At 37.3% G+C, this 27552-nt stretch overlaps 1 protein-coding gene across 6 annotated transcripts in view; it reads left to right on the forward strand.

Moving 5' to 3' along the window:
- The first annotated feature begins 4469 nt into the window (after window positions 1-4469).
- Window positions 4470-27552, forward strand: part of GAS2 (growth arrest specific 2) — a 117052-nt gene continuing 93969 nt past the window's right edge. The window contains exons 1-3 of one of the 6 annotated variants that reach the window (XM_053673090.1): window positions 4470-4529; window positions 12797-12961; window positions 23499-23620. In XM_053673090.1, the coding sequence (XP_053529065.1) occupies window positions 12817-12961; window positions 23499-23620 (267 nt within the window). In that variant the 5' untranslated portion in view covers window positions 4470-4529; window positions 12797-12816. The other 5 variants (XM_053673089.1, XM_053673088.1, XM_053673087.1 and 2 more) reach the window with 5 other exon arrangements.

A 27552-nucleotide genomic window follows, 5' to 3' on the forward strand; every position in this document is an offset into this window, starting at 1 on the left:
CAACAAAATAATCCTAAATTTGTCATTATCAATGTTCTTCAAAATAAATGGATGGTGGAAACGAGGTCTACCTGCAAGAGAGTCCCAAGAAATGTGGCACTAAAATCTCATTTAAGTGTAAATTGTCTATCAACAAAGATGCAAAATCAACAACTGTCTGTCCTTCCAGAGGGGTTACCATTCAGTTTCCCTTTGATGGGCATAGTCCTTCTTTCCAGCATCTGTCCCATCATCCAATGACACCTGCTTTTTCTCTTTCAGACCTTCAGTGGTTTTATGGTTCGTGTATTCATTCAATCATTCAATGACCTGAGGTTTGGTACTGTGCTGAGGACTTGATATGCAAAGATGAATAACTTAGTCCTTCCTGTCTAGGGACTCACAGTTTTAGTAGGGAGATGTATACATCAGAAAAATAACTGTGATACCACATTGTAAGTGAGATACTAAATAAATGGAAAAAATCCTTAGAGCAAAACAGACAGAGCAATATTTCTGTTAGGGAGATCAAGAGAACCACAGAGAAGATAACTACTAGGCCAGTGCTAGAAGAATGAATCTGATTTATTCAGAAGGAGAAAGTAAAAGGGAAGAGATCATTCTAGTCACGTGAGCAAAGATATGGAGGTGTGAGGGTTTACTTGGTCTGGGATGTTGTGACATTACATCATGTCAAGTCTACTGCGGACAATACATATACACATCTGTTTCCTGCTTTATAATGAAACCATCTGCTCATCGATAGGCTACCTCATTTTTGATTAATTTTCTCCTTAGTTTCAACACTGGATTTTTCTCAAACTGTGAGTTTGAAATGAACTTAGTGGTTCTCCAACAGCATTTCATGTCAACTGAATGGCTTGGAGAAGATGAGAAGAAAGCCAAACAGAAAAATATCAGAGCGCATTCACTTAGGAAGGTCAATAACAATTTTTCTGAAACATGTTTTGGCTGTGTATCTGAATGTGTTTCTATGTGTCTCTCCCTTACGGTATCCCGCATTGTGGGTTGCAATGAAAAAGTTTGAAAACCACTGAAGTAGTAATATTTTCTGTAGCTGTTCATTGCACTCCTATTATATTGCTTATGATTAAACCTTGAGTCCAAATCAACCTTGGTTTTTAATGAAGTGACAAGTGACACAGACTGACCTCATTTATAAGCCTGGTACATAGGCAAGCATCTGTTTTACTGAACTCCAGTTACATTTTACCAGATGAAATGATTCTAGCCTGGGAATTAAGCCATCATTTAAAATGTTATTTTAACATTATTTTTTTATTCTGAGTTCCAAACTACCAAATTAAAGACAATATATAAGAAATATAACCAATTAGTAGGAAGCTTCCCAAGAGACTGAATTTTTCTAATATTCATTCATTCAACAATTATTTATTGAGTGAATGCCTATTAGAAGTCCAATGGCTTTATAGATAGATGCTAGAGATAGCAGTGGTTCAAAAGAAAGAGTTATTGAAATAATATTTAATATAAAACATTCATATGAAATTTGACCTTCCAATTAGAATGGCACAGATATTTGTAAAATATTTAGGAACAAGCCACCAAAATATTTAATGAAAACCAAAATTCATACAATAGGATGCATCACATAGGATATTTAAAACTAGATGAGATAAATGATGTATTTCATGAAATGCTTGTAATCTCTCCTCTGTGTAAAAATTAGAAGATATATGCTTGTATATAATACATTTTGCAAAAAATATAAGTCTCGCACAGTAGGGAATGGATACTATACTAGTGTTGTATTATATGTATAAAGTTTAAAGTTTTCCTTTGACAATAAAAATAGAGTTTTTAAGTTGCATATCAAAATGAGAGTAAACCTTGAACTTTCATATGAAATCTCTCTCATTCCATTTATTCTTTGTAGTGTTGTGTGTGAATGGTGATGAAAAGTATTACCATTTACTTTTTACCCTAACAGTATGTGTAATTACCATACTAGGATCTATAAAATCCTTTCTGTTTGATATTTAAAAATATTTCAACATATATATCAGTTCAAGGCCTATATTATGATCCAATATGGTAGGTAGAAAAAGATAAGTATATTTTATATCACCGATAAAGTATTTCTATAAAAAAGTAAGTAAGTGTTTTCACTTATTACATTGTTTCATATATTTATTCAGCACCAGGGCAGGTTTTTAACCGCATTCTGTATCGTCATTATCACTTACTTCTAAGGCAATCACGTGCCATGTTTAACAGCCCTTTTGAAGCTACTTAGGAATATGAGAATATAAGAAGACATTTATATTTTTTAGAGAAAAGGCACAGTTTATATTTGAGGCAATGTGGAAGGTATAGAATGCCCGAAACACAGAGTAACCTAGATACTGTCAAGATTAACATCCTCTAGACTTTAATATTTAAGTGATAAAAAGAAAAACTAAACTATGTTTTCTTTAAATCTGGTTTGGCTTTTCTTTCTTATGCTGTCAAATTTCAAGAATGTGTTTAGACCTTTTTCACCCCAATAGAAGAGGCATTTGCTTCCATTACCTCCACTTTGGTTCTGGAAAGGTGAGCTGGACCATGATTTCCTAAGATTAACACATTTAGGGTGAGAGAGACCGAGACCGAAGCAGGAACATTCTTGAACAAAAAGATACTACACAAATATATTAGTGACTGATTGGAATAGATACACAGAAATTTGATTTTGAGCAACACGAAATAAAACTCAAATGAGTACTGTTACAAATTCTGAAAAAATTCAATTAAAACAATATTTTGATGCCTTTCCAGAAATCTTTTGTATTGCTTCTGTTTTGTTATCAAAAGATAGCACAACTTTCCGGTGCTTAGGGAGAAAGTGCATATTTCTCCTGGCATTTTCCTTTTTACCTTTGCTAAAAGGACAGAGGATGTGATGTGTGATTCATAACTAAAAATTCTTGGAAGGAAGGGACGTTGGGGTGAGTAACTTGAATGATTATGCTTTCCCAGTGCCTCCGTGAGCCTCCTTATTTTCCCCAAATGGACTTTGCATTATTCCTGAGCCAACAAAAATGTGGATTTACACTTTACTTTTTATAACATCAATATGAAACAACATGACAAGACTATTTACATCTGGAAAGAAATAGGATATGTGATTTTCAAAATCAAAGGTGGTAGGTGTTTTGAACTCTTCTTCTGAGCCCTGAGGATACATCATTGGCTGATGAGGTTGGATCATGAAGAATTATCATGAATATTTGACTTTTTACTCAAATTATACAAGTTCAGAAACTCAAAATACTTTGTCAGGGCTCTAGGAATACTCAGATATGGTTACTGTTTGATACATTTTATTATTCAGAAGCATTTCTTCAAATTCATCAGTAACCTGATCTGTATGATTTGCTGGTGTTTATGTGTATCCAAATAGTACTATAGGCCTTTTGATAATGCTACTCTCCTTAGAACGAGGAGGCTCCTTTTTCCCTCTTCTGGGAAGCCAAGGAAGAGCATGAAGCTGACGGCTGCCCCACCAAATGGAACGAAAATAAAAGGCTCAGTGGGGCTCAACTTCACAGTTTTGTCTCCTTCTTCATTGTTGTACTGCCACAAGCTAGTAACCCACGCAGTGAATCGACGTTTCGGATCAAATAACCACTTCCAGATGAGGGCAGTAATAAACGCAACACACATCCTTTAATTACATCTAAAATTATGCACATCACTTTGCCATTGTAGATCTATAGGTAGTTTCTATTTGGGGGAGAGCGGGGAGGATGGGGGGGGAGTAGTTAATCACTACTTAAAAAACGGTACCGTGAGAGGATCAGAATACCTGCGCCACCGCCATCATATGCACGGGATGGAGATGCACGCGACGCTGATGACCGTGAACACAAAACAACAACCAAGTGTAATGCTTTTAGTCTCCACGCCATGGAAAGCAGTGACCTGAGGTGGTTAGGACACTCACAGCAGGAGGTCACCTATACATTAGCGGTGAAGCAGACTCGAACATCTGTCCAGGCCCTGGCAGACTTTTCATCTCAGAGTACACGGACTAATAAACAACAGTTGGAGAAAATTGTCTGTGACGTTCGACATAATGCCGAGCTGAGGCTGAGAGAAGGAAGGGTGGGATTGTATTTCCTCTTGCAAAGCGAAAACAGCCCAAAGTGTAGCCTCTGTTCTAAAACCTGATATTTAAAGAGAAGTGTAAAAAATCAAATTGTTCAATTTGGAAAGAAAAGGGGCTGAAGTTACTGGAAAGCTCATGCTTCTGAGTTTGCAAAATCACTGGCCAGGAAAGCAAAGCTTTTCCAACACCCCATTTTAATATTGTGCTAAAGCCATTGACTGTGTTAAAACCCTGGAGTTAAATATGATCCCCTCCCCACCCCCGGCCCTTTCCCTCCTCTTAGGTTAGTCTTTGGGGGTCAAGGAGGGGGCTGGAGCCGGGCCCTAACCTCGGAATTGCTGCCAAAGGCTTGTAATACAATCTCTCCCCGTTTGAAGGGTAAATCAGTGTCAATTGCGTTTGCCGTCCACCAGAAAAAGTAAGCATTTTACTTCCGCTCGGTCTATGTGGACTGATGAAATGTAGGAAATCTGTTTCTGGCAGCGGGAAAAATCGTTTTCCCAAACAGCACCAAGAGGAGCCATCAGAGAAGTATGAAGAGGGGCAGTGCGGCTGTAGCTGCTGCCTCTGCCGCCGGGCTGGTGGGGTGCGAAGAGCGGCTGCTGCAGGACCTGCTTCGAGAGGGGGCCTGGCCCGAGACGCTGCAGGGGCCCAGCCGGGAGCCCCAGCGCCTCTGAGAGCCGCCAGCAGCCAGCTCCGGACGCGGGGGTGAGCAAGGCGGCCGCGCGGTCGCAGCTCGCCGCCAACGCCGCCGCAGCGTGCGCGCTCTGCAGCGCGGGGTCGCGGGAGCTCCTGCCTGCGTGGGCACGGGGGACCACGGGGCAGGGGGAGGTCTTTAAAAATAACCCGGGGGACGCGACTGGGCTGGGTGAAGAGCCATGGACTGCTGGACGGGCTCTGGCGCTGAGGGGTGGTCACTGCAGTGGGTTCCTCTCTGATTCACCGGACACGACCATGTGTTCCTCATCCCTATTGTGGAACAGTCCAAGTGACCGCCGCGCGAAAAGCCCGCTGGGGCGGCTCAGCCAACCAGGGACCGAAGTGAGAATTTCTAATTAGCACATCGATTATAAATGCACACTTACGAATTCGTGTACCAGGGTCGTTGTAATGCATGCTGTTTTGGGGAGAGGGGAGCAGAGTGGGGGTGGTCTTATTGGACTGATCCCGAATGTTTTACTTGAGTCAGGAGACCAGGATGGGAGGAAGAAGGGTGATTTGGGGTGATACCCAGTTTTTCGATTGATGAGTTTGACAGAGTTAGGGTTTTTTTTTTTTCCCTTTTACGTGAACAAGGAAATGCTAGTCTGTGAATCAAACCCTCTTTGGGAATATTTTTGCCCAGTATTGTTCCTTTTGAGTCCAAAAAGAAGGGTTTTGGAATCTGAAATTGTTTGGGGAGCAGAGGAGCCAACTTTGTTTTAAAGGCATTAATTATTTTGGCAAAATTAAGTTTTATAAGACCAGTAGAGGAGATTGCCATTAACCTAGCCCAGCCATCCCAAGTTTTACTGTCTTGAAGGGAGAGAGAGCAAAAGCAGGGCTTTACTGCTTTGAACATTCTCGTACAGTTGGAGGGGGGGGGCGCTACTCAGTGCTTTCCTCCAGTTAACCTTTTGGAAATTAAAACAGTTACCCTCCCCACCTTCTTCATCTTCCTCCTCTCAACTCCTTCATCGGTATTCTCTTATAATCAAGATTTGCAAAACTTTTCTGTCCCTCTTGTAAACACCTTCTCCCCGAGAGCCCTCTCCAACAAGGCTAGATCAATTGTGTATGGGAGATCTTATGCAGAGGAAATACGATCTGCTTGTGCACAGGAACACCCATTTGGCCTCCTAGTGTTAAATAAAGGCTCAGGCAGGTCGGATGTGCCAGCCGGGCAGGGGAAGTCCACCTTTCTTCCCCACCTATCCCCTGAGATTCACAGAGGCAAGGCTAAGAACGAGCCCTTGTGCTCATTGCTTCTTTCCCCCAACCTTTTAGCAGTGTGGACACTGATTAACTGCAGCTGGGATCCAGCGTGCCCAGCCTGTCTTTGAAATCGATCAATGAGCTCCTTCTCGAGGAATGCTCCCCTCTAACCGTGTAGGGGGAGGTGGTGGCTGTGGTGGTCCTCTCCAACATGGGCATCCTGGTTCTGACTGTCTAAGAGAAGGTAAGGGATGTCTGAGGCATGGGACATTGTAGGCTTCGCACATGGCTCTCTGAGTGGGCTCTGAAACGGAAATGTAGCTTGGATTTCAGCCTGTATACTACTCAACTTTGAGCTTATTGACTTGAAGGCTCAACACCATACTTGTGTGATGTGGTTTCTTCTTTATATATATTACATGGCAAAATTTATTTCCCCTGGTGCAAAAGGTCATATGGTTGCCCCTGAGTTTTCTAGTATCTTGTGAAGGACTCTTAGTTAAAACTTAAACTTGCAGGGAAGAGGAAATGTCAGGTCTTATATTCATCCTAAATATGTGATGCATGACTTCAGAATTTTGCTTTAAGCCTGCCAAGTCTGCATTAGAGATATTTGGAGACTTCGGAAGGCCGAAGTTAACCTTGGTTGAAACCAGAAAAGGAGGCTCTAACAATGCGTTTGCAGAGGGACTTGGTTACATTTGTTAAAATTGCAGCAGATGTTTAGGCTATTTTGGTATCTCTGTGGTTTTGATGTGGAGGCACAAATAGGATACCACTGTGGGTTTTTTTGTTGTTGTTGTTTAATTTTCTCCTGGGCAACTATCAAGGTTTTCTCCTCAGTATTTTCTGGCTAGAGAAAACTGGAGTGCAGGTAGAGCATATCGCTTGTCAAAATGAGTAAAATCTTGTGTAATTTTTGTCTTCAACATTTTCAGGGTCACTTCAATTGAGTTTTTGCTAATGCTCTCCCCTTACATGAAATAAATATATGTCTATATGTTTCAATAGAGAGTAGAAATTGGTTAGCTCCCAGCTACATTATAGTTAAATAAAACTGAAAATCATTGCATTACATATAAAAAAATCCCCACAATTTCTCATGATGTTTTACCTAATCAACCTAGATAAAATTTTGATGGAAGTCCTTAAATATTTTAGTTGATTTATGGTTTTCAGTTCAAATTATGTTTCAGTCTGGGAGGGGTTCAGAAACCTGTACTAAATTGTTTGGAAGAATGGCCTAGTACAATGTAATTAAAAGAAAAAAAGAGAAAAATGCTAATGTCATAAAAATATAAGAAATCAGTTCCCACTGAGTCTTAATTTTTGTCATAATTTAAGAAGGAATTATTATTGCAGGTATATCATTATTTGGTTTAGAACAAATCATCATGGGGCTTCAGGATGAGAAAGATTTTTGGAAGAGAGTTAGTGTTTCCTAATAATTGGGCACCAAGAGGCTGAGTAGGGTATTGGTAATGGCTCTGTGGCTACGTAGCCTTGTTAACTTTGGGCAAGATATTTTTGGCCTCCAGTGATTTATGAAGAGCCAGGAATTTGGCTAAGTAAATCTTCTGTCCATTTGAATGTAAAGGCTTTATTACGTAATTAGGAAAACTAGTCATGTGTGTTGTTTTTGACTTTATATTTGGTGCTTCTTTGATTTGTAGACAAATCCCTTCTCTGAGCCAGGAGTAGAGGTCCATTTACAAGATCTAGAATTGCTTTTATGATTAAATTTTGAACTTTCGTTTTCTGATTAGACCCTTGGGTTAAGATTTTGCATTCATGACATTGGTTGAGAATGTGTAGCATTGTAGAGATATTGTTGGTTAGCCAAAATAAATCCCACAGGAGTAAACTCAGAATGGTGAAAGAGCCATCCTTCCTTATTAATTCATTGAGTCTAGCTTGAAAGATAACCATTTTCTCCTTCAAGATTTTGGGAGGGTGTTTGGCTTAGGGTATTTATTTATTTGTTGTAACTGTTTAGAAGATAGTGTTACTGGCCTATAAACTGTTTCTGCATTGTTTCACACCCAGAGTACACAAACCTGACCAGGCGGAGGTAAGGTCAATGAGCGGAAGTGAACAAAGGTGGCATTTAGGGTGGGACCCTTCACTGTGGTTCATTGGCACTCTTTGTTTCAAAGGGTCACAGTTAGGGAGCCTGTGTGGGGGCATGTGGCAGGTGTGTCGTGACATCCTCTCACATTATTTTGAGAGGTGTAGCTCCCCTAACTGAATAGCTTATGATCTTTACCTGGTGTCAAAAAACCAAGCATAATTTGTTAACAAGAGTTGTTTTTAAAAACACATGCAAATTACTCATTTTAGGGCAAAACATTTTATTTATCATCCTATGAAGAAAACTTTGAGTTTTCTAATATTTATGTTTTGTTTCATTAGCACTTTGTTTTCATGTTTCTTCTTTAGCTTTTGTCCTCTCTTAGCGATTTAGAGGTCTACAAAGTATTCCTATTTTGTGGTAGAATGGCTTTTCTTTTGAAAATAAGTCAATGGAAGTCAACAGAAGGCATATTTCCTCTGGTGATAATTTAGATTTAGCTAGTATTTAATGAATATAAGATGCATGCCAACACTGGCACAAATATTTAATCTTCAAAATTACATTCGGAGTGTTAACCTCCATTGCGCATGCTAAAGAACTCAGGTACAAAAAGAAAAGGACATAATTGGAATAGAACAGCTATTTAGTAAGTAGGTAATAGAGCTAGTATTTGACCACAGAACTGATTTCAATTCTAACATTGCAATTAATATTCATTAATCAGGCTTTTTAATGTAATTGCATAGCAGCCAGTTATTATATAATGTTTATTATTTTGTTATTATTTCTCTTCCTTTCCATTTATTTTCTATGCAGTATTGCAATGCATTTTTAATAACATGTCAACAAAGTCTAGAGATAGACCAGAACCATCTTGGTCATTCAGAGTACCCCTCTAGGTGGTGTGAAAGAATACTTTATCTTCAGAGTCAAAACTATGAGTTCTTCAGCTGGGATTCTGGAGCTACAGACTAAGCAGAATCTTTAAGCATATGATATTTTACTTATGGAGTCATTAATTTTTTCTTCTTCCCTTGGGCTAATTCACATCTCATCATATTCATAATGGTTATTCCAGGATCACTTCTATGGAAAGAAAGGAAAAAAATACACACATTCTTTGAAGAGATCTGTATTAAGTTTCTGCATGTTTTTTGCTTTAAGTTTTATTTTTCTGAATTCCAGATCCAGGGGGTTGAGTTGTCCACTTTTACATAGAGCCATAAACCTCCTTGGAGAAGCCATAGTTTGGAGGGCCCATAGAAGTATTTGAATTCTTACTCCTCTTTCCAAAGTGATTGTCTTTGTTTAGTACTTGAGAAAGTCTCTTATAAAGCTTTGTAAATATTCAGATTATATGAATTTTAACGGTAACATCTTTCAGTGTTTGGATGCAGTATATAAAAAAAAGTTTTTTGTTTTCCCAACCTTGAACTTCTTTCTTCAAGGCCTAGTGAATCATTAATCATTTTACTTCCCATCTTTACAAGCTACCCCTTCTCATCTCTTGTGGTTTTTTAAAAACCTTTGAATGAATTCAAAAGATCAAAAATGATCTTTTGGTCATAGTTTGTTCTTTGTGATTTAATTCAACTCATCCACATTGATTAAACATTTGTTTAAAATTTTAAAAAGGTTATCATCCTGGAGTGGTCTTTTTATTTTTGGTAATATAAATTTGTGTGACTTTTGTTCACACAGTTTAACCATTTCAATGGGAAGCTACTTCAGCATGGAGCAATTCTTCCACACCCCTGCGGACTGGGTTCATCTCCAGGTTCATATTCATGTCTCTGCCATTATCTAACTCCAAGACATCCAGGTAGTGAACAGAGTGACTGACTTTCAGCTGAGACTCAGATGGTGACTTAAAATATGAAAAAAAGAACCATATTGGATTAAAATCCAAAGTTTTTTCAAAAGAGACTTAAGCAGAAAAGTTCCTATGCATGACAGTGACTTTAAGTGTCAACATATATTTAATCACTTCTCTTCTATTTATGCTGATGACCCCCTAAGCCTTATTTCTCCCACTTTTACCTCCTGGTAAAAGGTAACTGTTTTCTTGTTTTTTTTTCCCTCTTTGTATGTAACTTTGATTATATACAGAACAGCATAACAAAAATTGCTTCATGACTCTGGCTGTTTTTACTTAATGATCATCTATAAATATTAGTAGATAGTTTGAATCACATTTCTGGTAAAATACCGGACAGACTACATGAGAAATAAATGTGCCACTGTCAAGAAAATAAAAACGTCACTGTTCAGAAGTACTGAGGGGAAGGATTGTGTCCCTTTGGCTCACGGACACTGTTAAAACACGCCATTAGGCCTACTGTAAACTATCCCTTGATGAATTCTTTGCTGGACAATGAGCTTAAGAATCTGAGGTGTCTTCTTGCTTTGACAGAGCAGAATAGGACTCTGATGCTTAAATGGAAGTTGCAGAACACATAATAGGATGTAGCTAAAGTTACTGACCTACCACATCTCACTTTCAGGAAAGTAGTGGGAGAGATTGTGTCTTGAGAAGAAAGGCATTTGAGAGGTAACCCTTTTAAGATTTCAATTAGTTATTTAAATGTATGAATCATGTGCTTAAATGTAATATTGCTTAAATGTTGGTTTCTGGGGATGGCTAGCCTATAAGAATGCTAACCAGTTACAAGGAGATGTTTTGTTTTCCTGCAGCTAAACCTATTTTTAAAAGATCTGGGGCAAAAAGGTTTTAGGTGTCCTATGTATGATGATGAGATTTGGAGAAAATTTCAGGACTTTGTCTGAATAATGTGACAATTAACTAGAAAAGAATAGGTGATGGTAATGTTCTTGTTCCTATTGTGATGATTTAGTAACATATGACAAGGTATATCAGCACTGTTTGCACTGGTCACTAGAGATACTTAGATATAGAGAGATTTATAAAAAATCTTTTCAAAGAAAATTTGTGGTAATTTTTTTTGCAAAAAAAAATTACTCCAAAGCATAGTTGTTTAGAAATGCAATTATCTGTGCCTTTTAAGTTACATGTTTATGACACCTTTCAGGTGTTTATGCTCTAGCTGCTCTCTCTGATGCTACAGCAGAGTGGGAGATGGTCCCCCTTTGCATTTTTATGAACACCAATATCTTTTTATGCTTTATCCTGTTTTGTCTTTAAAAGACAAAAGTTATCCTATGATAAAAGAATTCGACTTATGTAAAATTTCAAAGAATAGAACTGGCAAGAGTGTATATACACTTATATTGATAACTAAAAGATGCTACAATTCTTGAAATATAGCTGTAAACCCCATTATATCATTTGAATCTTACTTCTTGCCAGCTGTATTTTCATTTTTGTTCAGTAATACTGAAATGCATTTTGTTATTTCATATGCACTATTGGTATACATAATATGGTCCTACACATTGTTAAACTCATGTGTTTGTTACTTTAGCTGCTTCAGTGTTAGTTCTATAGTCTTAGGTCCTATAAGTAATGGATACAAAAGTGCTATGTTCAAGGCCAGGTATATTTTCAACTTTTCTTCAACTCCCCTAGGGGACTGTGATACCCATAAGGTGACCAGGTTAATGATATCAACTTTTATTTTGTAGATGTAAGGTAATGTTTTTTTAAATCCTTACCCAAGAATTTGTTTTAATGATGAGAGAGAAAGAGAGAGAGAGAGAGAAATATCGGTTGCATCCCGCACACATCCCCAAACCCGTAACCTAGGTATGTGCCCTGACCAGGAATTGAACCCACATGTGAGATGACACTCCAACCATCTGAGTACAGCCAGGGCTGTAGATGTAAGATATTGAATCATTTCTATGGGAAAGATGATTGCAAACAAAACCGAGGATGAAAAACCCATAAAGTGATAAGATACAAAGTAAGACAAAAGAAAAACTTGCAGCAGTAATTGTTAGAATGATGGTGTTATTCTTGGGTTATACTGTGATTTGCTGAGGAATCTATTTTGTAAAATGTGTCATTCAGGAAAAAGTACGAAGACCCAGATTTGAACCTGACTGTGCCGTGATCTAGCTGTTCATTCTTGGTTAAGTCACTGATTGTCTCTGATATTTGTTTTCATTAACTCTAATACAAGACAAATATAGTAGGGACTCTTTGAAAGCACCTCCTCCCCTGTCTCCCACCCATTTGTCTGAATTGTGAATCCATGATTGCTCAGCTATCTGCAAAAAAAACCAAGCTGTGTGCTTTATCCTATAGGAAGTGATTTTAAGGGCATAATGTGTATATGTGTGTAATGAATTGTGCAAATACTGTCACTGCTAGCACTCACTCAGTCCTAAAGTTCTGGAGCAATGTACAGTTTCAAAAATTAAGACAATGTGAGTTTACAGTTTGGATACTAAAATTTTAATCAACAACTGTGCTTGCTTTTGAATAAGTAGAGTTTCCTGTTTTAGAAACTGACTCTTTTTAAATGTGATGTTTTACACAAGCTTAGCGCTTACTGTTTGAATCTTTGACCTTTGATTGCTGCTATGCTCTACCAAGTGGCTGGTTAACACTGGTAGGACCAGTACAGATAGCAGTGTTTCCTGGGGTTTAATGATTAATAGTCTGACCTGTCATCAGCATTTTTGTGGATCTGGTTCCTTCCTTTGTCCTTGGCACCAAAATTTTAATAAGAGAGTCTGAATAAACAGCAATTACTCTTTTGTTTCCAAAACAGGTATTACAAGTGGATAAATAATGTGCACTGCTCTGAGCCCAAAGGTACGCAGTGGACCTGGCCTCTCTGATATGCATCAGTATAGCCAGTGGCTGGCCAGCAGACATGAAGCTAATTTGCTACCGATGAAAGAAGATCTGGCCTTGTGGTTAACCAATCTATTAGGTAAGGTTATAAGATCTCGTTTTGGGAGCAAAGATAACAGCTTTTTTATTTTTTTTTCCTCCTATAGTGTCCTTCACCTAAGCATGTGATAGCGCCTTGGAAAGAAAGATTTCATTATTTGTGTATTGCATCTGGGAAACCTGAAGCATGTGGAAAATTTAAATGGATTTCCCAGTGTCTCTCTCATTGACTATGCTTACTCATGCCAATATCCTGCAATGATATGTGGTCAGGTTGCTTATTCCGTCTATATGCTGATCTGATTTATTTTTTACTTTTCTTTTATGCCCCTGACGAATCCAACCTATTCTTTGGACATTGCACACAGGTCATAGTCTGTGAAATCTGACTTCTAAAACCAGAGTGCTTTGCCCTACTTTCATAGCAAACCTTCTAAAACTGCTGAATACCCAAACTCTAGAATAAACATTGCCCTCCTTTGTCCAAATGAGCTGACTAGAGTCACCCAACCTTGAACTAAAATTTTTCTTTTCATTTCACTTTTGTTTGTAGGTATTCTTCTAAAAGTACCATCTCTGAGAAAAATGCCACCTCATGCTGCAGCTGTCTCTTTTTCAATTTCTATTGTGCGGGCATAGTCATAGGATAAAATTTTAACCATTGCATTTGAAGGATCATTATATAGAGAAACACTATTTTCACCAATAGTTTTTTCACAGAGAATACACCTGATGCATGATCCGAGGGAAGGACCCTTACCGATACATAAGATAGTAGGGTTGAATATTGAGTGAACTTATCATTTATATCATCCTTTATCATTTGCAGAAGGAACTTTGCCAACATTATTTTATTACTTAAAGAATCCTTCAGGGTCAGTGTTTTCATTTGCACTTTCTAGCTGAGGAATCTAAAGAGCTCAGTGAGAAGCACCCTGTCCACCTGAAATCTCAGCAAGGTTTAGAAAGACTTGAGCATGTTTTAGCAAGATTTTTCTTTCGCTCACCATGGCTGTGGATTTTACATGGGTTTTTCCTTTTTTGTTTTTTGCCTGTATGTCAGGGTTAGGATGCTTTCTTTTACCACCATGTTTGCAGTATTTGTACCATTCTCTGCAGTCTAACTGGGGCTATAGCATGTGAGTTTGCTGCATGTTATACCTTCCACAAGGGTGCCCAGCCAGAGGGTGAGGGCAGAGCTGCAGAGACAGACAGTCCAGGGGACCCTTCCACGTGCTGTGGAGCTGTGTCCACGAGAAGGGAGAGTTTACCCCCTTTTGCAATTCACCTGTGCAAAGGAGGCACCTTTATCTCCATCACCTAGAGGGAGTCAAGTTAACCTAAGCAAGTGGATTTCCTCTCTCTATTTCTGTAACAACCGTTGCACTGATAATTTATTATTAACTTTGAGCTGCCTTTATATATGGGCTATCACATGTAAGCAGTATAGAATAGACGATAAGAGAACAGATTTGATGTAGACTGCCTGTGTTTGAACCCCAGAACTGCGACTTACTAGCAACATGATAATTGGGCAAATTACTTAACCTCTCTGGGTCTCAGTTTCCACGTCTGTGAATCGGTGGTAATAGCAGAGCCTACTTTGTAGGGTTGCAGTGGGGTTACGTGCACCACTTAGAAAGTGCCCTGACATTTTGTAAGCACTATACAAGTTATTGCTATTTTAATTACATAGTTCAGTGCTACTCTTAATTTGACTTTGTGGATAAGTTTATTTATTGAACAAATATTTGAGTGTGCAGAAGCATACACTATTAGTTTAAAAATGTGGGCACTAGAATCAGGATGCTTAAATTTAAATCTCAGTTCTCTCTCTGACTCACTCTGTGATGCGGGGCAAGTGCCTAAATGCACTGTGCCTCTACTTTTTCATCTAACTAGTGCCAGCCTCAAAGGATTGTTGGGAATTTGCATGAGATGATCACGTTTAGAATAAGGTTTGTTGCCTAGTAATCAACCAGCTGTAGTGCATATGAACTATTGTATTTTTGTGTTCCAGTAACAGGCTAAGTACTGGTGGGTAGGTGGTGATTAAATACAGGCATAATGCCTGTTCTTAGAGATGCTGATAATGAAACATTAAATAAGTAATTGAATACATAATTCATTAATTGGGCTTGTTATAAACACTAAAAGATACAGGTTGAAATAAGAATGTAAAAACAAGGAGGTAGTCATAGGGCAAAGGATTGCAGGACTTGGGGGTGTTTTATGTGTTTCCGTGGAGGGCTGAAGGATGATTAATCTCTAGCCAGGTGAAGCATGGGAGAAGAGCCTGGGCAGAGGGAATGGCATGTGCTGAGACAGAAAGGGGGTTGGTGCCTGGGAGGAGCTGAATGAAGGCTAGTGTCAAACGTGCAGTTCAAGAGGAGAGTTTAAGGACACTTGCAGGTGCTAGATTGTACACTGCTTAGAGGACCATGTGAAGGAACTTTATAGTTCATTGTATGATCAGTGAGGAAGTGTGAGGTTCTAGAGAGGGGAGATGGTGATTAATGAGAGGACAGCCTGATTACACAGGGACGTTCCAAGGTCCCATGACTTGTCATCAAAGGCATTTTATTTGGTGAATGTGATCATTTACAAAGCAGCTTGATCACTGTGAATAGCCCAAGACAACCTCAAAGAATAGAGAGTCACTGTGTGTGTAATGGAAAGATCCTTGGAATCAGAGTCAGGAGACCTGGCTCCTAATAGAACGTCAGGAGACCTGGCTTCTGGTTCTGGCTCTGCCTCTCGGTAGGAAACTTGCCCAGAGTCAGTCAGCTATCTTTTCTGGGCTCTGTGTCCTCAACCATAAAATGAAGGGGTGGAAGGAGATGATCTCTAATGTCCTTTCCAGTTCCAAAAGTCTCAGTTTCCAAGAAATCCATCTCTTGAAACCCAGTTCGAGATTATCAATATGCATAAACAAGGAGAAAATAATTTGCATAAATGAATAATTTTTTAAAGAATAGACAATTTTTTTAATGCTAGCAGATGGCAACACAAATGCAAATGATGGCTTGAGAGATTTTCTCAGAAAAAGAATCTTAAAAGAATTTCAAGATATTGTAAAATGCCACCTTGTGTTGACTTAAATTCATAAAAGTAGATAGATCATAGACTTCAAGTGAATATCCTTATGGTAACTTAAAGAGTAGAACAATAACCTGACATTATTTAAAAGTGGCAAAACATTTGAAGGTGAGAAAGTATGTCATATTCTTGAATGGTGAGGTAAAGGGGAGAAAAAATGTATGGCTGTGTTGGAAGATATTTTTGTTACATATATTAGGTACATTTAGAATTCATATATTTTAGAAATGAAGTCAGTAAAGTACACTTTAAAACTATTTATTGCTTGCCATTTTATCACCTTGGAAATATTTTCACATTGATACTATGTAGCTCTCTTTCAATCCTTGCTTTGTATCTACTTGAAAGTTAGAGATCCGTGAACATAGCTCCACAGTGGATGCTTTTTATATAAAGTATCTGATTTTTTTTGTGAGGTTAAAATTCACATTCTACATGAAATCTTTTAATTAGATTTTACCAGTATGATATGGACCTTACTTGTGGAAAGGTTTACTACTTCTTTTTAGTAATATTTGATTAAAATGTAACATTTTTCTTTTTATGTCTTTCAAAAGAAGTGTTATGATCGTCTAAATTCAGATATTTCTGCTTCTTCATATAAAATAAATTGAAAGATGTAGTTACTTAAAGAACACTCAGTTTGGATTTAGACATTTCGGGTGGATAAAAATTAATTGATGGAGAAGAAAATTGTTTCATTGGTTCATAGATCAATATTTGCATTCATGTCCCATATGGAGGTATAATGTAATTTTCAGGCATATGAAACTTAATCAGGAACACTAATACATGCCACTTCAGATTCTTATGCATAGCATTAGAGCAGCAATGGAAAATGTTTAGACTATCTAAAATTTATGCATTAGTGTAAAATGACAGCTGTGCTGTGAGAAGTTAGCTGAGATGGGTAAGTCGTTATGATTGTTGGGATTTCTGTGTGGGAAAGCACACCAGTGATGTCATTCATAAGGACATCATGTAGTATTTACTGACTACTCACATATCTTTGGAAATATCAGCTGGCATAATTGAAAATACTTTTGTAGTACACGTTTTATGTTTTTCAACAGCTGGCACCATGCAGCAGTCATATGACCAACATTAAGGAAAGGGCAGCAGAAGAATCCTGAATTTCCCTTCATCCTTCCCTGTCAGACATTTGGCCATTGTCCCCTATTGTACATTAAATAAACACATTCCATTTTTATTTTGACCTTCTGTTTTGTTACTTTTGTTCATGAACTAGCTGTTTCCCATTTGTTATTGATCTGTGTCCTTAGGACATGTTCCAACATCAAATATCATACAAACTAATCTTGGGGAAAGCTTAATTATCCCTTTGAGTAAACAACATTTTTATTTACGTTTTCTTCTTTTTTTATGTCATTCAAGTACAGTTGTCTTCATTTCTCCCCTGCCACTTTCTTTCCTAAACAACGTGTTTTTAAATTAACAGTCCCATATTACAGCAAAAACCCACCATTTAAATAGATTAGGCGCATTCTACAAATTTAATGATTATTGATGGGCTATTGAAAATTGTTATTGGCTTAGCTTTGAAATGTTCTCAAATTGTTTATTTCACTTGTGTGTATTAATCATTTGAAAATGGTGATTTCCATCTATCTTTAATTAGTATGTGTTTAACAACCCTATATGAAATCACATGGGAATATGTTTTTGGACAAACATTATATTTAAGTAGCAAAAGAATTGACATTGTTCTTATAGATTGTAGATCTTTAGTTACAGGCATATGTGTTTGAGTACCTGCAGGGACTTTGAGTAAATCATAAGATATATTACAAATCAAGTTTTGCTTAACTGATCTTTCTTCGATTTAGAAATGCATTATGAAAATTGATGTTATGGTGACTTTTTCTTTCTCTGACTTCCCACTAAAAAATTCAGTTGTTATATCCTTAATATGACCAATAAGTAATTTTCTTTTATCAGTTTATAAAAACAACCTATTTTCAACATTAAAACGTTACCCATGTACTTATTAGAGTTGGTGCTGTCTACCAAGTTTTGAACAGCTTTCTTTTCTTTTTTCTTAAAGCCCCTTTACCAGATCCATATTCTGCTGAGCTTGTATGATCTTGACAGTCAGTAAAAATTCCTTAGAAAGGGTGGTATCTTTTGCTACTTCAATAGCTTAAAGAATCAAGTTCATGTTCACAAACTGATGTCTTTCAGAAAAGTTACTTCCCATATTTTTACCCACCTTTTACAACAGAACCAGCTTTGTCTTGTCTTGATGTAAACAGCGTAGAGAGTGGGAATCACTGTGATACAGATGGTGATCTAAGGTTTCTGGGTAGAATGAATCATTTTCTACCTGACGACCTTCAAATTTCAGTCTTAAAACACTTGAGTAATTCAAGTCAAGATAGCTGATGAATTCTCTAATTAGAGAAACATACTGAGATTAAGAGGTGCAGTGGAGTTGCAAATAGATATTGATCCTATCTGGTTCACCTGTGGAGATAAAATATGCCTGTTTTCTTCTGCAGTAAACCAGGTCACCTATCGGAACATGCCTGAATGACATTCTCAGGCATTCTCCAATTTCCAAGGTGAACTGCTATTCATTTTTCAGCACTGCTATCATTATCTTCTTCAGCTCTATGCTGTTTTTTGTTTTTTTTGTTTCTTTTTGCCAGAAGGGCTTTCTTTGGAGTTTCTGCAGAACAAAAGACGAATGAATTAGGTAGAGTGCATTGTGATGGGAAATAGTCATTTATACACTCAGCAGATACTTATTAAGTAGTCAAGCAGGGTAACTAAAAGCATAAACTCTAAACCCAGCTGTCATGGTTTAAAGAGCTAGATTCCCTGTGTGACTTTAGGCAAGTTATTTAATCTAAGTGCCTCAGTTTCTTCAACTATAAAATGGGTATAATGGCAGCACCCAACATCATAGTTTTGTGAGAATATTAAAAACATGAATACATGTAAAGTGCCTGGCACTGGCAAGAATTCAAGGCTCTCAAAACTCAGAACTCACAGTAAGAACTCAAATGTTAAATATCATTATTAAATGCTATCATGTCTTTAGGAATCTGAGTTTAGAACTACAAACTTACTGGGAGGAAAACATTCTTTCTCAGCAAAGTGTGAGATAAAAGGGCTTCTTTTTTCTGATGGCGGCTCTATTCTAAAACACTGTAGGTTGACACTTAATCTTAGTGGAAATTATGGCAAGCATATGTTTCCGGGAGGAATCCACTGATGTGTACGAGCATGTGTGTTGATTTTTAGTTACCTGACAGATGTTTATTTCATATTATTGTGCCCTGATATTTTAATAGGAAGTGACCAACCACAATTTTTAACCAAAATCTCTATCTACTGGCAGGTTGTCAGTCATGGCTGAACTAGTGGTGCAAAGATCAAAAGCTTACAATTACAAACTCAGGAAGTGAAGACAATACCCCCAGACTAGGCTATTTTAGGTTAACCTTCAGGTCAATAGTCTGCACAACCCAGTGTGGGTCTGTGCTTAAGATTTAAAGTACCTGTTCATTGCCCTGTCTTTCCCCAACATACCAACATAAACAGATGGGGCTGGAGAAGATATGATTCTATGTTACAAGAATCCCACTGCTTCTACTATTGACAAACTACTGTCTCAAACCAGCCACACAAGATAAATATCTGCTTCTGCCTAACAAAGATATTTCACTTTGTATCAAACTTACTTGAGAAATTATAATTAGTTCCTCACCGCCTATTCCAATGGATATGGCCTAGTTCAATTCAGCTAACTTTATGTTTTGTTTTTTATACTTTTGGTAATATTAATGCAATAAGAATGAGATAATATATTATGCTGTACAAGGATTATACCTGATTTCTTACAATTATATATATAGTACATTTAAAATGTGTATTTTATGATTCTTAATCTTTGGATGGAAAATACATTACATGTGAAGGTTTTAAAAAATATTTCTCCATGTTGCATTTTTCCTTCATTTGAGGCAGCACACTTCAACTATAAAGTATGTAACAGTGCCTGTTTTAGCCAAAAAAAAAAAAATCACCTTTTGGAGCTGTAAAATATACAGAATTGAAAGCTGACACCTAATATATTTTTCATTAGATACAGATGTTCAGTGTAAATTCTTTCTTCAAGGGTTCATGAAAATCAGGATAACTAAGGAATTTCGGATACAATGCATAAAAATAAAAATCATACCTATTGGGACATTTATAACAACTTTCAAATGAAAGACATTTTATAATTTATAAATTCTTATAAATATTATAATTATCTTATCACTTAACATTATGACTAGAATCTTAAATTGCTATGGAGCTTGATGAAATAAGAATACCTGAAGACCTTATGTAAATGGGGAAAATCTTAAAACTAATATATATATGTGTATATATATTCAACAATTTTTTGAATATTTATCTTTTTAACTTGAGATCTAATTGTTAATTTTGAAAATATTCCTAATATTTAGTCTTCATTCTTGTTTGCAAAATAACTTTCATACATTAGAAAACGTGCATACATTGCATACATTGAACTTCATATATTGAATTCATACATTCAATACGGTGAACGCGTGATGCAGATTCGGTTGTGCTGGCTGTTTGCGTCTCGAGACTATGACTTTCATCCCTGAACTCAGTCGAGCTGCACACAGTGTTGAAATGATGGTTCTGAACGGGCTATGTCTGTGCTGAGAACTGAGAGCTCCCGGTGTTTTGCCACCTGCAGAAGTCATTACACTAACCGGGGGCTGAAATGTGAACTATCCAGTGGGGGGAGAAAGAACATTAAAGGAAGAGTAATTCTCTCTTCTTTTTTTACTTATCCTTCCCCCAAAACAGAAAAGAGAGTTTTTCAAACCGATGTTACTTGAAACCCAAATATACTAGGTATTTTTGTGTTTAACTTTAAGCCAGTCGTTTATCTGTTGTTCCTTTTGGGTTATGTTTAACTGTTCATGGATTTGAGCTCATGCATTTAAAATAAAAGTTAATCTGATGAGAGTCTAAATATGAAACTTAAAAATACCTCATTTTATTTTGCCTTAACCACTTTTCACAAAAAATAATACCCCATATTTCCTCAAAGTTTTCCAGTAGTTTATTTCTTTTTTAAAAAAAATTTAATGTGTTTATCCTTAGAGGGGAAGGGAAGGAGAGAGGGAGAGAAACATCAATGCATGGTGGCCTCTCATGCACCCCCTGCTGGGACCTGGCCTGCAACCCAGGCATGTGCCCCGACTGGGAATCGAACTGCAATCCTCTTGTTCGCAGGCTCGTCCAGTAGTTTATTTCTTCATTTGTTAATTCACATGCTCTCTGAACACATTAACGAGATGCGTACTATGTGAATAACATTATGCTTACCTTCATAGGCAAACACACACACACACACACACACACACACACACACACACACACACACACACACCTCCAGAGGTTTACAAGGTATTAAGGGACAAGAACTTGATACTGAACATGTTACTAGCTACAGCAGTTTGGTAATGCCAATGTGAGTGATAATAGATGATTATAACCATACAAAAAAGGGATCAGTCTGCACTGGGAGAATCTTTTTCTGGATTTCTGATTAAAGGACAGCTGGCACTTGGCCAGACAGATAGAAGGTAAGACACTACAGGCAGGGGCTATGCTGGGAACAAAGGCATGCCAGTCGGAGCTGGAAGGTCTGCTAATGGAACCATGAATGCAGGGTACAGACCAGGGGGCAGAGGGTGAGGATGTTAGTTAGATTAGTGGATTTAGGGAGACATTTGGGTATTGGGTTAAAGTAGATACATACCATCTTTTAAGTAGAAGAGAAGGGACTATTCCTAAAGGTGAAGAATGACCCAGTAAGAGTGGTGTTTAGCGATAATAGTTTTAGCAATGAGTGTGATATGTATTTGACAAAAAAGTTGAAGATTCCAGGAGTAGCCATTGCTCTTGTTGCTAGAGGTTTAGGTATCAGATCAGGAATTTTTTAAATTAAGATTATGGTATAAGAAACATGCCCTGGCTGGTGTAGCTTAGTGAATTGAGTGCTAGCCTGCAAACCAAAGGGTTGCTGGTTTGATTCCCAGTCAGGGCACATGCCTAGGTTACGGGCCAAGTCCCCAGGTGAGGGGGTATGAGAAGCACTCACACATGGATGTTTCTCTCCCTCCTTTTCTTCCTCTCTTCCCCTCTGCCTAAAAATAAAGAAGTAAAATCTTAAAAAAAACAGTAGAAGCATGACTCTATAGGATTTGTTACTAATAAGTTACAGGAAATTACACAGGAAAAAATATTGTGAAACTTAGAGAATTATAGAACCAGGAGTAGGAGAGAGCTTTGGGGGGATGAGTTTGGGGGAGCGTGTAAGTGGTGGTTTTATAGGGGCTGGTGGAATGGGGCCATCAGGAGTGACAGTTAAAGGTACAGGGTTTCTTAGGGTGTTATAAAATTGTTCAAAAGTTGGTTGTGGTGTTGATTGCACAACTCTGTGACTACAGTGTACTAGAAGCCATTGAATTTTTCACTTTGAATGAATGAATTCTAAGGTATGTGAATTATATCACAATAAGACTGTTATAAAAGAGAAAAAGAAGAAAGAAAGTATGCTTTGGGAGCATATGAGAAAGAAGGAACATAATGGGTAAGCAGTTAAATGTCAGGGATGAACAACTGTGGGTCTTGTTCATAAGAGCAGCAAAGGAAGTTGTGAGCACTTGTGAAGGGAGAGAAAAAAGCAGACTTCTGAATCTGATATCTCCACAGTTCTCCCCTCCAAAGGGCTGCAGCAGGAAGGGGATGGTTAGAGAGGGAGTGTTTTCTTACAGAGCATTTATCAATGGCATTGGGTTTACCTCTATTATCTTAATCAGGAAAACACATTCAATGGAATTTGGGCATGTGGCTCTAAGCACTGGCCATGCTATTAAACTCGCCAGCGGTGGTTGATTTTTGATATACTGTGCCTCTATTTCAAATTAAGGAACAGAGCGATGGCATTCTTTTTACCAGAAATACAGACATAACACACAATACCAGTTCTGCTTCATGCTCTTGGCTTGCAGGCTGGAGTAATGGAATGAATGGGTCACTGAGGATGAGAGCTGAACAAGCCTCAGACACTAAACTGCAATCATGGGTGAAGCTGGTTCTTTGAGTTTCACTGACTGCTTGATTACTGAATGGTGGGACCCTTTCACCCAGAAGATCACTTTGTCACTTTTAAGGTGGAATAGAACATTGATGCCGTGGAAGCGACATTATCAAATGTAAAATGTTGAGATTCTTGCAATCCACAGAAAGCATAAAATTCCAAAGAAACAATTCTTTCCAGCGAGTTCCTGTGCCAGACATGCAACTCACCTGGTGTAGAAGTTTTCATGGTAAAAACTATGTCAACTATGTTGACATGAGTGTCACATTTGTGTTGGGGAATGGTTATGCTTTTCTAATGCTTCTTTATGTTATTTCAGGGAAGGAGATTACAGCAGAAACGTTTATGGAGAAATTGGACAATGGTGCCTTGCTCTGTCAACTTGCAGAAACTGTTCAGGAGAAATTCAAAGAGAGTATGGATGCTAATAAGCCCGCCAAGGTAAAAAATCTGCAGGCACAATAACTGTTAGGAGGTGGATTACACTTGTGGCTGCTTATGAACTGAATTTAATTTCAGGATTTTATTGGGAATGAATGTATTGCTGTCTCTACTAACAACAAAGCACAGAGAGCACTTTTTAATTAGGTAACATGTTATTTGTCCTCTACTTATATAAATTACATAATCTTTTTGGTAAGTCTAATGACATAAAAGCTTATAGAAATTGATGGTATTAATACAAAACAGGTGCTGTGTATAAACTGGCCGAATCTCATGTACTGATTAAAAATTTAGCAGAGAAAATAATATATGTCATCAGGTAATGAAAAAAATCTAGCCAAGAGAGACTTAGTGAATAGGTATTTGTTTCCAGGTAGAACGTTATGGCAGAATATTGGGACAAAATGTCTGTAGGGTGTAGTTTTTTGTTTGTTCCAATAGGTAGTAGTGTTGAATTCAGTGACATGGGACAAATTATTTTCTTTAAGAGAACTCAGATTTCTTTCCTGCACATTAGTTCTAATTCTTTGTTTATTGTAAAAACATAATAAAAGTATGATGTTTGATATATTTTGAAGGAAAGTAGACAGACAATCCTTTTCTTAATTTTTAATGAAGAAGGTAGAAAGGTAATAAAAAAGTAATGTTAAAATAATGGTGAAGTCAGCTTAAAATAAAAGTAAAACACAACTGTTAACCTTTCTGCAGCTCTGGCAAACAGACTAAAACAGATTATTTATGTATACTTTCTTTATGGCTACTAAACTAACATCCAAACAGAAGATTAAACTTCCCAAAACACTATTTTTTTACAGCAGTGTACCTAGTTTGTGAATAATATTTTATATCACTTTGTAAAGTACTATGTAATATAAAAGCTCCTTCGTTTTTAAATCTTAAAAGCCACTCCGTGAAAGTATTCATTAATTTAGCAGCTCCAAAATCTGCACATTGGACTCATCTGAGTATTTTTAAATCCACTGATCTCTGGCTAGGGGGCAACATGGGATGTCTAAAAGGCTCCTCAGGTGATTCTATTGTCCAGCAAAGTTGGGGACCCACTGCATTCGTCATGGTTCCTCCATTGGTTAGATGCAGGCTAAGTTCTGTGCAAGATCAGTAATAGATCCATTAAAACCCAGGTAGGTAGCCTTACATTGAGTATTTCCCATAGAAAAAAATAAGGCTTTTAAACTGGGTGGAAACAACCTGGACGTTACAATATTAAGTCTCTCTGTGTGTGTATTTTCCTCCATGGCATTCTGTGTGTACAGAAATGTTAAAACAGAATTTAAAAAAATCAACAATAAACTTGATCCCATCTGAATTCACATCACGGAAGCCCTTTGTCATTTTCTTTCAGCACGTTAAATCTCATGTTCTCATTCTAATAGCAATATTTTTAGTTTTTTTGATTGCTTGTTAATTTAGGGAGTTTACAGCTGTGTAAACACATTTGAGTAAGTTATTCGTGGTATGTATGAAGGATGTCTGTGTTAAGAATGATTTAAACCTTCTTTAATATTTGAAAGAAAATTTAATACAAATGTGAGATAGTTTACGTATTTAATATTTTAGTTATAAATTCATGACTCATATTCCATTCTAGCTTGATAAAGTGACCTAAATAAGAATAAATTATATTCTATGATTTTTTTCTTTCCAGGCATCAATAGATCAATAGAAAAAATATAGCCTGTGTTTGTTAGCTATAAGTATTAATATTAGGTTTTGAATTTTCTTACTTTGCATGGAAACATTGCAGAGATACCACAGAATTACGCAATAATGGAGTAGAAGCATTTAACTTAGTGTGCAGCAATTTAATTTTAATAAATTTAATTTAAATTAATTTATATATCATAATATGATCAATTCACTAGCATCACAAATCTTAATATTCCTGGGACTGAGGATGATTAAATGCAAAAATGTAAACAAAACTAATCTTTCTGATATCCTATCGGGATGAGAAGACTAAAACACGTGATAAGTCCAACGTTAGGTTTTATGCCTTATGATTCTTAATTGTCGGACTCAGAGTTGGCATCTCCTATCAAGACAGAATAATCATTACACTGCTGTATGAACTTTCACTTCCTGGTCTAGAGAGAGTTCAAATGTATGAACGCCTTCATATAATATATTTACTCTGTTCTTTTTCTACCAGTCATGACTTGATATTTGGGCAAGATCCTCTCAACCACTAAGATGTGGACATGGTGCAAGATACTGCTCTGTTTTTCTTCTAACATTCTTTTCCATTTGTCTCGTTTATCTTGAGAGACTTGGCCCCAGACATCAGAGTTTCTCTGGGTTCAGAGCTTCCTTTGACTTCCGAGAGCCCTGGGTAGTTAGATCAGGTTTGAAGCGCATGAAGGGAGAAGGGGGGGAAATCGTTCTGTTACCTAGTAGAATGCCACATTATGCTCCAAGGAAGGAACTGACCATTCGCCATCTAAATGTAGCATCCGGCCCTTGTCTGGCTGAAAGAACATCCTAGTGAAATAGAATGCCCGTAGTGCTTTTGCCCGTCAAGAAGATGCAGTTCTCTGAGCTGTCAGGTAACAGTAGCTCAGGATGTTGTACCACCCAGGAATTAAATTAAAGACATAAAGATTCGTTTTTCCCTTAAAAAATCAATAGCATGTTTGTTCAGAGAACATCTCGTCAAGATTGAATTCAGAGCAATCGAAAAATTTGTGTTTATTGCTGATATCTCTGACAGATTAAAAAGGTATGGTAAAGTGATAAAAAAAATTTCTTAACAACTCAGCTGCAATTAATTTAGAGTTATTCATATCTGACTGTACAATAAAGTAATTGTGTATTCCTCAAGAAATTCATGTTTTTGAGATGTAAATATAATGCTAGGATTAAATCAACAGAATGAACTAGGGAATATAGGTGTAATTATGTGGAAATAAATTATTTTTTGGTGAGTTATTTTTCTGCCTGGAACTTAGGGGAAAAGTGAAAAAGAGAGTGAAGTTCATAATAAAGTTCAGTTCCTCTGGATTTAAAATAAATAAGTATAAATATCTTTCAGTTTTAAACATATTAAATTATTTCCCAGTATAAAATTAAATTCCCTTGTCACCATTTTCTAATTCCCTGACTACCTGGACAATTTTTTTGTCTTTAGATCAGAGATAAGGAAATGCCTTGCTTAATGTTTTTCTCATTGGGAGTGTTCTATACCATCTTTTTTAAAAAAACATTTATTTCTTGATTTTAGAAACAGAGGACAGGAAGGAGGGAGGAACAGAGAGAGAGAAAGAAACATTGGAGAGAGAGAGAGAGAAACATTGTTCAGTTGTTCCACTTATTTATGCATTCATTGGTTGATTCTTGTATATACATACCCTCACCATGGATTGAACCCACAGCCGTGGTGTATTCGGACGAGGCTCTAACCAACTGAGCTACCTGGCCAGGGAATTCATCACAGGGCCTTTGGGTGTACATTGAAAGGCAACTCCCTACGTTCTTGACTTGTGTAACAAAAACAGCAACAACAAAATAAGAGAATCTTTCTGATGGCTCAGTTTCCCAGACTAGAGCCAGTCGGCAGGCTCAGGACCCACTAAATGAAGACAGGCCCGATCTCAAGTCTTTACTGTGCAGTTTCCTACTAACCCTCAGACCAGAACTGAACACGATGCATCAGCGAGAGAAAAATGCTTTGTGGGGATGAGGTGATGGATGGATTTTTAACCTAAGTCCACCTCACACTATGACTACTCTGCCTTTGAACTCATAAGACGTTATTTTTATATTTTTTCCTGAATGAATGATTGTCATGGATATGAGAACAGCAACTGTCAGAATTTTTATGGCTTGACATATGAATAACTTTTTATTTGGCAGAAGGACAAAATAAAACACTAGAACTTTAAAAAATCATAGATTCATGCTACTCTCAATGA

Source organism: Artibeus jamaicensis, unplaced genomic scaffold, assembly GCF_021234435.1.
Source record: "Artibeus jamaicensis isolate MK-2021 breed Jamaican fruit bat unplaced genomic scaffold, CSHL_Jam_final contig_797, whole genome shotgun sequence".
Classification (NCBI taxonomy): domain Eukaryota; kingdom Metazoa; phylum Chordata; class Mammalia; order Chiroptera; family Phyllostomidae; genus Artibeus; species Artibeus jamaicensis.